Here is an 11851-nt window from a genome sequence, read left to right on the forward strand (position 1 = left end):
AAATAAAAACATAATATTCTTAAATAAAATAATTGCAAATTTTAATTTCTAAACCTTTAACTTGTGAGAAATCTTTAAGAACTAATATTTTGAAGAAAAGAGCATTTATTTGAAATTGAACAATTAATTCCTTCAGGTTTTACTTCACTTATATGTTTATACTGTTGTTTCAATGTTTACCCAAGAGAATACAACATATATCCTTGTTTTATTAGATTAATATGTGAGTGCCTTTACCTTTTCTCATAATTTGTGAGTACCTGAGAACATGTTAACTGCATTCACTTTCCTTCCAACTGTCATACAGTTGTTGTCACATGTAAAGGTAAAGGTAAATACCATAATGGATCATTTGCAGTGTGTTGTACAGTTAAAATTCATTTAGATACACCCACATATTCACACTTTACTTTCTATCTGCTATCATTTTACTTATGCCATTAATGTTCCCTTTAATGTATTCTCCCAGTTTCTGTTTTCCTGAACTTGTCTTTATTTTGTCCCCATTTTTGAGGAACATTTTTGCTGAATATAGAATCTAGGTTAACATTTTTCCTTCACTTTGAAAATATTCCACTGTTTTCTGGCTTCCAGTGTCTCTACTAAGAAGTCAGCTCTAAATTTAAATGTTGCTCATTTAAATGTAATCTGCCATTTTTGTCCTTCTGGCAGCTTTAAGACTGTTTTTGTCTTTGGGTTTTTTCTGGGTTTTTTGTTTATTTGTTTGTTTTTTGCAGTATTTATTGATATACCTAGGTATGATTTTCTTTATATAAGAAGAACTTGTTTGGGGTTTGGAGTAATGCTGTTGAATATGTGGTAGTCTGCGCCTCCATTATCCAGACCTTGTGGGTCTATATCTATTACCTGTATTTTTTTTCTCTTGCTTTTCTGCCATGTTATTTTGTCTGCTCATATGCCTGGTTATTTTTATTGTATGACAGACATATGTGAAAAATTGTACAGATGGTTTCAGACTTAGAATATGATCACCTTCCTCCAGAGAGCATTCATGCTTGCTTCTGGTACACAGCCAAGGACAGCAGCAATCCCAGATCAATTTAATCCAATCAGGAATTAAGATGATTTGAAGATGGACCTCAGGATCCCCAAGGGCAGGTCCAGTTCCTTATTCCTATGATGTAGCCCTTTTCTGTTCCAACCCAAAGCCTTGGGGTTTTATCAGAACACACCCCAGCCCCATGATTGGGAACATAGTCTCATGAGAGTTTGATTTTTTTGAGAGATGCAGCATATTATTTTAAGTAATTCTGTCCTTTTGTTTTTGTTCTTGTAAAATTTTAGGAAGTCCATCTGTGAAAAATTCAGCTTCTCATTCATTCCATTCTTCTCCTAAGAAGTCTCCAATTCACTCATCCCTAACTAGTTCGGCTGAAGATTCTATAGGTTCCACACCACAATATAGATCCACCAAGCCTGTTCATTCACCTGATTCTGTTAAAGGTAAGAATAACCTGATATAACTGATGAGATTAATTGATTTCCTACTCCAGTGACTTAAAAGTTCACTGGAAATATATTAATTATATTTTTATATTATTTATATAATTAATTATATAATTATATTAATTGGAATTAATAAAGGTTCACATGGTGTTCTTATATGTACACTCTGATGCTGTGTGGTGGGTGTGTGCTTAAGTGGGTCTTCTTTATTTGTTTATTTATTGAGTCTTATTTAAATAGAATAGTTACTGTATACCACATACACACACACCCCTTAGTAAATATACATAGATATTATAGGTAAATATTATCTGTTTCTTTCTCTGACATGAATAATGACCTTTTTCTCTATTTTATTATAAGATTTTGAGTCTTCTTTTAAATGCTGAGAATGACTTTTCTTTCTTTTTTTTTTTCAGTTTAGAGGAAATTTTATACACCAGGTTCTTATTAGTTATCTATTTTATACATACTAGTATATGTCAATCCCAATCTTCCAATTCATCCCACCCCCACCCACCTTTCCCCCCTTGGTGTCCATACGTTTGTTCTCTACATCTCTGTCTCTATTTCTGCTTTGCAAACTGGTTCATCTGTAACATTTTTCTAGATTCCACATATATGTGTTAATATACGATATTTGTTTTTCTCTATCTGACTTACTTCACTTTGTATGACAGACTCTAAGTCCATCCACCTCACTATAAATAACTCAATTTTTTTTCCTTTTATGGCTGAGTAATATTCCATTGTATATATGTACCACATCTTCTTTATCCATTCACCTGTCAATGGACACTTTGGTTGCTTCCATATCCTGGCTCTTGTAAATAGAGCTGCAATGAACATTGTGGTACATGACTCTTTTTGAATTATGGTTTTCGCAGGGTATATGCCCAGGAATGGGACTGCTGGATCATATGGTAGTTCCAGTTTTAGTGTTTTAAGGACCCTCCATACTGTTCTCTATAGTGGCTTTATCAATTTACATTCCCACCAACAGTGTAAGAGGGTTCCCTTTTCTCCACACCCTCTCCAGCATTTGTTGTTTGCAGATTTTCTGATGATGCCCATTCTACAATGAGGTGATACCTCATTGTAGTTTTGATTTGCATTTCTCTACTAATTAGTGATGTCGAGCAGCTTTTCATGTGCCTCTTGGCCATCTGTATGTCTTCTTTGGAGAAATGTCTGTTTAGGTCTTCTGCCCATTTTTTGATTGGGTTGTTTGTTTTTTTAATATTGAGCTGCATGAGCTGTTTATATATTTTGGAGATTTATCCCTTGTCAGTTGCTTTGCTTGCAAATATTTTCTCCCATTCTGAGGGTTGTCTTTTCATCTTGTTTATAGTTTCCTTTGCTGTGCAAAAGCTTTAATGTTTCATTAGATCCAATTTGTTTATTATTGTTTTTATGTCCATTGCTCTAGGAGGTGGATCAAAAAAGATCTTGCTGTGATATATGTCAAAGAGTGTTCTTCCTATGTTTTCCTCTAAGAGTTTTATAGTGTCTGGTCTGACATTTAGGTCTCTAATCCTTTTTGAGTTTATTTTTGTGTATGGTGTTAGGGAGTATTCTAATTACATTCTTTTACATGTAGTTGTCCAGTTTTCCCAGCACCACTTATTGAGGAGACTGTGTTTTCTCCCTTATATATCCTTGCCTCCTTTGTCATAGATTAGTTGACCATAGGTGCATGGCTTTATCTCTGGGCTTTCTATCCTGTTCCACTAATCTATATTTCTGTTTTTATGCCAGTACCGTGTCTTGATGACTGTAGCTTTGTAGTATAGTATCAGGGAGTCAGGGAGTCTGATTCCTCCTGCTCTGTTTTTTTCCCTCAAGATTGCTTTGGCTATTTGGGGTCTTTTGTGTCTCCATACAAATTTTGAGATTTTTTGTTCTAGTTCTGTAAACAATGCCATTGGTAATTTGATAGGGATGGCATTGAATCTGTAGATGGCTTTGGGAAGTATAGTCATTTTCACAATATTGATTCTTCCAATCCAAGAGCATGGTATATCTCTCCACCTGTTTGTGTCATCTTTGATTTCTTTCATCAGTGTCTTATAGTTTTCTGAGTGCAGGTCTTTACCCTCCTTAGGTAGGCTTATCCCTAGGTATTTTATTCTTTTTGTTGCCATGGGGAATGGGATTATCTCCTTAATTTCTCTTTCTGATCTTTCATTTTTAGTGTATAGGAATGCAAGATATTTCTGTGCATTAATTTTTTATCCTGCAACTTTACCAAATTCATTGATTAGCTCTAGTAGTTTACTGGTGGTATCTTTAGGATTTTCTATGTATCATATCGTGTCATCTGCAAACAGTGATAGTCTTCCTTCTTCTTTTCCAATTTGGATTCCTTTTATATCTTTTTCTTCTCGGACTGCCTAGGACTTCCAAAACTATGTTGAATAAGAGTGGCAAGCGTGGACATCCTTGTCTTGTTCCTGATCTTAGAGGAAATGCTTTCAGTTTTTCAGCACTGAGAATGATGTTTGCTGTGGGTTGTCATATATGGCCTTTATTATGTTGAGGTGGGTTCCCTCTGTGCCCACTTTCTGGAGAGTTTTTATCATAAATGAGTATTGACTTTTGTCAAAAACTTTTTCTGCATCTATTGAGATGATCATACAGATTTATTCTTCAATTTGTTAATATGGTTTATCACATTGATTGATTTGCATATATTGAAGAATCCTTGCATCCCTGGGATAAATCCCACTTAATCATAGTGTATGATCCTTTTAATGTGTTGTTGGATTCTGTTTGCTAGTATTTTGTTGAGGATTTTTGCATCTATATCCATGAGTGATATTGGTCTCTAATTTTCTTTTTTTGTAGTATCTTTGCCTGGTTTTGGTATCAGGGTGATGGTGGCCTCATAGAATGAGTTTGGGAGTGTTCCTCCCTCTACAATTTTTTGGAAGAGTTTTAGAAGGATGGGTGTTAGCTCTTCTCTAAATGTTTGATAGGATTCCCCTGTGAAGCCGTCTGGTCCTGGACTTCTGTTTGTTGGAAGATTTTTAATCAGTGTTTCAATTTCATTACTTGTGATTGGGCTGTTCATATTTTCTATTTCTTCCTGGTTCAGTCTTGGAAGGTTATACCTTTCTAAGAATTTGTCCATTTCTTCCAGGTTGTCCATTTTATTGGCATAGAGTTGCTTGTAGTAGTGTCTTAGGATGCTTTGTATTTCTGCGGTGTCTGTTGTAACTTCTCCTTTTTCATTTCTAATTTTATTGATTTGAGTCCTCTCCCTCTTTTTCTTGATGAGTCTGGCTCATGGTTTATCAATTTTGTTTATCTTCTCAAAGAACCAGCTTTTAGTTTTATTGATCTTTGCTATTTTCTTTGTTTCTGTTTCATTTATTTCTGCTCTGATCTTTATGATTTCTTTCCTTCCACTAACTTTTGGTTTTGTTTGTTCTTCTTTCTCTAGTTCCTTTAGGTGTAAGGTTAGATTGTTTATTTGAGATTTTTCTTGTTTCTTGAGGTAGTATTTCTATAAACTTCCCTCTTAGAACTGCCTTTGCTGCATCCCATAGGTTTTGGATCGTCGTGTTTTCGTTGTCATTTGTCTCTAGGTATTTTTTTATTTCCTCTTTGATTTCTTCAGTGATCTCTTGGTTATTTAGTAATGTATTGTTTAGCCTCCATGTGTTTGTGTTTTTTACGTTTTTTCCCCTGTAATTTATTTCTAATCTCATAGTGTTGTGGTTAGAAAAGATGCTTGATACGATTTCAATTTTCTTAAATTTACCAAGGCTTGATTTGTGACCCAAGATGTGATCTATCCTGGAGAATGTTCCATGAGCACTTGAGAAGAAAGTGTAATCTGCTGTTTTGTGATGGAATGTCCTATAAATATCAATTAAATCTATGTGGTCTATTGTATCATTTAAAGCTTCTGTTTCCTTATTTATTTTCATTTTGGATGATCTGTCCATTGGTGTAAGTGAGGTGTTAATGTCCCCCACTATTATTGTGTTACTGTCGATTTCCTCTTTTATAGCTGTTAGCAGTTGCCTTATGTATTGAGGTGCTCCTATTTTGGGTGCATATATATTTATAATTGTTATATCTTCTTCTTGGATTGATCCCTTGATCATTATGTAGTGTCCTTCCTTGTCTCTTGTAACCTCCTTTATTTTAGAGTCAATTTTACCTGATATGAGTATTGCTACTCCAACTTTCTTTTGATTTCCATTTGCATGGAATATCTTTTTCTGTCCCCTCACTTTCAGTCTGTATGTGTCCCGAGGTCTGAAGTGGGTCTCTTGTAGAGCATATATATGGGTCTTGTTTTTGTATCCATTCAGCAAGCCTGTGTCCTTTGGTTGGAGCATTTAATCCATTCACATTTAAGGTAATTATCAATATGTATGTTCCTATGACCATTTTCTTAATTGTTTTGGGTTTGTTTTTGTAGGTCCTTTTCTTCTCTTTGTTTCCCATTTAGAGAAGTTTTTTAACATTTGTGTAAAGCTGGTTTGGTGGTGCTGAATTCTCTTAGCTTTTGTTTGTTTGTAAAACTTTTGATTTCTCCATTGAATCTGAATGAGATCCTTGCTGGGTAGAGTAATCTTGGTTGTAGTTTCCTCCCTTTCATCACTTTAAGTATATCATGCTGCTCCCTTCTGGCTTGTAGAGTTTCTGCTGAGAAATCAGCTGTTAACTTTATGGGAGTTACCTTGTATGTTATTTGTTGTTTTTCCCTTGTTGCTCTGAATAATTTTTCTTTAATTTTTGATAGTTTGATTACTACGTGTCTTGGCATGTTTCCTTGGGTTTATCCTGCCTGGGACTCTGCGCTTCCTGGACTTGGGTGGCTATTTCCTTTCCCATGTTAGGGAAGTTTTCGACTATAATCTCTTCAGATATTTTCTCGGGTCCTTTCTCTCTCTCTTCTCCTTCCAGGACCCCTATAATGCAAATTTTGGTGTGTTTAATGTTGTCCCAGAGGTCTCTTAGTCTGTCTTCATTTCTTTTCATTCTTTTTTCTGTTTCACGGCAGTGAATTCCACCATTCTGTTTTCCAGGTCACTTATCCATTCTTCTGCCTCAGTTATTCTGCTATTGATTCCTTCTTGTGTATTTTTCATTTCAGTTATTTTATTGTTCATCTCTGTTTGTTTGTTCTTTAATGCTTCTAGGTCTTTGTTGAACATTTCTTGCGTCTTCTCGATCTTTGTCTCCGTTCTTTTTCCGACGTCCTGGATCATCTTCTCTATCATTATTCTGAATTATTTTTCTGAAAGATTGCCTATCTCCACCTCATTTAGTTGTTTTACCTTGTTCCTTCATCTGGTCATAGTCCTCTGCCTTTTCATTTTGTCTATCTTTCCACAAATGTGGTTTTCATTCCACAGGCTGCAGGATTCTAGTTCTTGTTTCTGATGTGTCTGACTTTTCTTTCTTATTTACATTCTCTAAAATTATTTACATTCTCTTCAGTCTCTGCCTTCGTAAGTGCAAGTGTCTATCATACAAACTTACCAAAATGTTCTCATTTTTAAAATTTTAAGTTCATTTGTTATTCACTAAGACAGATGGGGAAATGATTTGATTTAGAATAAGAGCCTGATAAATAAGTGGACATTAAATATGTATATGTTGAATTGAAATTGAAATGTTTTTCATCATATATGACAGTGATTCAAATGGCTCCAGTGCTCTGTGGTATCATTCTCTTTGATAAGGGATAAGTTAGGCAAGTTGTTGCATCATTGTTAAGTCAGTTCCTGGTCTTTTGAAATTCTATGCCTAACATATTTTTAGATCCTAAAAAAAAAGAAATCGGGACCTAATCACAGATTTTAGTACAGTTTCTGTTTTACCATCTTTTTCTGCATTTGTGTCCTCCTTCATCTCTTATGCTTCTAAGTTATTCTTTAATATTTAAAAAAAATTTAGAGTAGCAAATTACTTCATTATTACAGCAGTGATTATTGCAAGAGTAGAACAGTGCTGTTGGTCACCCCATTATTAATTTGTGGTTACATAATAGCGTGGCATTTTCTTTTTTTACCCTGTTGTCAGATACTCATCAAACTTCATATGTTTTGTGTTACGTTAAAAATTTCTCAATGAGAAATTATTTTTTATTCTCTTGAACCAAAATAACTCCTAGATGATTGCCTTTAAAATTTAATATCTTGAAGTGAAAGAGTCTTTTGGTAGGAAAATGAGCCATCAAAAGTATTTTCAAAGTTATACAGCAAGTCAGAGGCTAAGCTCAAAATTAAAATCTTGTGATTGACAACCAGTATTTTTTAGAGGTTGACAAAACTTAGCGTACTTATTAGAGAATAGCTCGAATGCTTCTAGCCTCTCCTCAGTTGCTACTGCCACATTTACTCTAGGTTCACTGTGGCCATGTCAGCATCTGTACTCCCCTCTCCCATCATTTAATACTATCCTCATTCAGGTGTCAAGAACTGAAATGGGCACTTGGCCTCACACACACTCAAAGCTGTTGCCAGCATCAGTATTAAATCTTGTGCTTCCAAACTCTAAGTTACTGGAACCACTCAGCTTTGGTATGAAAAGTTGTCATTTATAATGCAGAATGTATCATTAAACTTGAAGTGTTCTTCACACTCATCACATTTAATGCTACCTAGTTAAAATATAGTAAATCAGATTGGTTTGAAACAAAATCAGATAAGCTAGTATTGCAGTATTAGATAAAACATTTCTTTATTTTCAAATAGTGTTTTAAATTTTTCATTATTTTAAAGGAAAGATTGTTTAACCTGTAAGAGAAAGATATCTAAGATGAAATACTGAATAGATTTTTAATACCACATCTAAGCAATTTTCTAATAGCTTCACAGTCTCAGCCAATAGAAACAACTGGAAAAACATGCAGGAAGCTTCAGAACAGACTGGAAAGCTTGCAGAATCTGGTAGAAGATTTACAGATGAAGAATGAAGGTACAGTGTACATTTTTGGAGAGATCTTCCTTGTTCAAAAGAATACTCACCTTCCCTTCAGGTTAAGCCTCTTATCTGTAGTCCCACTGAAAAGGATCTTGAACAAGAAATTCAGAAACCTTAGTCAAAATATGAGTGTCTTAACCATGCCTAATGCCTGGATTAATAGTGTGACCTTGGGCAGGTCACTTTAGCCCTGCTCTCCTCTTTCATCTAATAGGGATGATAATATGGCTGACTAGCCCTCAATAGAACACATGTTTTGAGCGGCTGATTTCACATGAGACTTTCCCATACACTGTCTTTCTTGTCCCTGTTAGGTCTGTAAATGAGAATTTGTATGGCAGTAGCCAAGATAAGTTTGCAGTTAATAGCCAGAAAACAAAACAACAGTATTTAGCCTTATAGAGGATTTAAATTAGCATGGGTATAGGAGACTGTGCCACCCCATGAATCACTCAATAAAAAGATAAACTGCATATAAATATACTGAAGCAAAAATAAATAAATAATAAAAAATGAAAAAAAAATTAAATTTAAAAAATATATTCTGAAGCTCTCCAAATGAGAAACTGTTGTACTCTGCAGATGATAGACAACTTTTGGGGCATAAATTCTTAGTGGATGTTCCCATGGATTTGGGAGGCTGTCATGTTTTATGATTTGCTGACATGAATCCAGGAGCCTTTGTCAGAAAGAAATTAATTTTGGAGGATACATGTTATTCTCATTTCATCTTCCATCTCTAGAGAATATAAGTTGCTAGATGGAGGATAATAAATAATTTTCTAAGAATAAATCCTTTTAAAATAAATTTAACCTTATTAATAATAATTGTTGTTATTAGGATTTATTGAGCACTTACCAGCTATGTGCCAGGCCCTGTACTCAGTGTCTTACTAATTAGCTTCACAACTGGGAGGTGGGTGCTAATATTATGTCATTTGGTGATGAGGAAGCTGAAGATCACAATCAGTCAGTAAGTTTTAAGTCACACAATGAGTAATAGAGCTGGGACTTGACCTCTGCAATTTCTAGCTCCAAAATGCACATTTTTTAATGTACTAAAGTTATTCCAAATTGTTACTAAAGAAAATTAACAACTTCTTTATGATAACTCCAGATGCCTGCATATATAAACATAAAGGAAAATGTTTAAGTTTATCATAACTTTTTTAAGGAAGATGCATTATCTTATTGACCCCATTTTTATTCACACTTTGACTTATATTTCGGACTTTATCTGAGTCATCCTACCATGTAATAATCCAAATGGAAAACATGTTGTATTTGTTTAAAAAACTTCTTAAAAGTTTTTTTAGACAAATACTTTTTATTGGATACATTGTCTGGGTAGAGTGTGTCTTGGAAATTCTGCAATAGCTATTTTGGAGAGAATTTGGGGAACATTTATCAAAATTTAAAGTGCATGTATTCTTTTACCCAGAAACTCTACTTCTAGCAATTTATTCTGCAAGGAGACATTGTACATACAAAAGTCTGAAGTATTTCCTATAGCATGTTCATAAACAAAGATAAGAAACAACTTTTAAAAATTTATTTACTAACATGGGGCATCCACACAATGGAATACTGTGCAGTCATAACAAATCATGAGCTGAACTGGAAAGAGGTTGACGTTCTGTTAAGTGAATAAAAGCAAGCTACAGAACAATTTCTACCACATATTTCCATTTGTGTAAAGAAGAAAACTCTGTGTGTGTGTGTGTGTGTGTGTGTGTGTGTGTGTGTACACATGTGAAGATACTCACTGACAGGTTTACAGTGATGACCTGGGATGGGGAAGTTCAACAGATTGAGGGAACAAAATCAATGACCTTTACCCCTCTTTGTACCCTTCTGAGGTGTTCAAATTATTTACAATTAGTATGTATTACTTCTATAACAATAATTATCATGTTCATTTATTTATTGGCTGTGCTGCACAGCTTGTGAGATCTTAGTTCCCTGACCAGGGATTGAACCCATACCCTCAGCAGTGAAAGAGCAGAGTCCTAACCACTGGACCACCAGGGAATTCTCTATCATGTTCATTTAAAGCAACTGAAAGAGCAAAGATTTACCCTTAGCTCTGTTTCATAATTTCAGTCTTTTAAAAAATATGCTACTTTGCAGTTTTTGAGAACTTATTGAGCTCAGGATGTATCTATTCTGTGGTAGCAAGCTGACCTTTTAAGACGTGCATAATAGAATTTAAAGCCTGAGTAATGTTGCTTTTCTAACTTTGCTTTATCAACATTTTCAGCAATGTCTTCAATGATCAGAAATCAAGAAGAGAGGATACAGAAAGTGAAAGACCAGGAAAAAATGTTACTAAAATGATACATTGCTTGCCTATTCTTTACAGAGAGATGATGCCCAATTAATTGTGGTGTTACTTATAATTAGTGCCTTTTTCTTTTTATGTGAAAATTTAATAAAAGATACCCTGTCCTGTAAACTCTATTTTGAAATAAACTAGTCTTCAGCGCTCTCTCAGTAAAACTTAAAAGCAGTACTAGCTAGAAGCAAAAGTACCTAATAGGTGTTATTTTGTGCTAATACCAGTGTGTTGGAATAATCACGTGTTTTTTTGTTATCTTTAGTGGTGCTGAGGCAATAGCCTTCTTCTTTTTCAGCTTAAAATGCTTCTTTCACATGAAATTGAAAGATGGGGTATAATGCCCAGAATGGGAGGACAAACTCCAAGGTACTGACCAGGATTCCTTCTGTGACCCTGAACTCCCTGTTTGTTCTGTCAATATCAGTGAATGTAATCACATAACTAAACATTGTGGCCCCTAATCAAAACTTTTAGAAAAGTTTTCTTTTTACATATTAATAACTAGGAAGCAAGAGAGAAAAAGGTTGTTATTCTTCAGCCAGTGGGTAACTTCTGCAGATTGAATGGATTCAGTCTGCCTTAATTAGAGTTTAATAAATTACTGGCGTTTGTACGTGGAGTGTTTTCCAACGCCAATAACCAGTTCTCTGTGGGTACCAACTGGGTGTCTATGAGTCAATTCCATTCTGACACTACCTGGGGTTGGTGTCAGATTCTACAGATTTAAGGGCTCAGTCCCACAAGACTGCCCCTACTTCAGACACCAGTCACAAGTCCTGGGCCACCTATACTTTTTGACTGACAGGCTGTAAATTGGGGGTTCCCACATCCTCCTCTAAAGTTTCAATAATTTTCTAGAAGTGATCATGGAATTCAGGAAATTGCTTTACTTACTATTACAGTTTATTATAAAGGCTGTAACTCAGGAACCGCCGGATGGAAGAGATGCACAGAGCAGGGTATGGGGTGGAGGTGTGGAGCTTCCATGCCCGCTCAGGGCTCCCGGCACCTTGTGTTCGCCAACCCAGAAGCGCATTAAGTCTCACCATCTGAGTCGTTATAGAGCTGCTTCTCCAGCCCCGCTCCCCGTCCTGGAGA

General features: G+C 35.2%; 1 protein-coding gene across 1 annotated transcript in view; it reads left to right on the forward strand.

Annotated features, from left to right (window-relative positions):
• The window catches only part of CCDC158 (coiled-coil domain containing 158), an 83559-nt gene extending 72807 nt beyond the window's left edge, over positions 1 to 10752 (forward strand). The window contains exons 20-22 of the mRNA XM_060147214.1: positions 1306 to 1464; positions 8302 to 8409; positions 10676 to 10752. Of these exons, the coding sequence (XP_060003197.1) occupies positions 1306 to 1464; positions 8302 to 8409; positions 10676 to 10752 (344 nt within the window). The remainder of the gene's footprint in view (positions 1 to 1305; positions 1465 to 8301; positions 8410 to 10675) is intronic.
• The last annotated feature ends 1099 nt before the right edge of the window (positions 10753 to 11851 follow it).

This window comes from Lagenorhynchus albirostris, chromosome 4, assembly GCF_949774975.1.
Source record: "Lagenorhynchus albirostris chromosome 4, mLagAlb1.1, whole genome shotgun sequence".
Lineage (NCBI taxonomy): Eukaryota > Metazoa > Chordata > Mammalia > Artiodactyla > Delphinidae > Lagenorhynchus > Lagenorhynchus albirostris.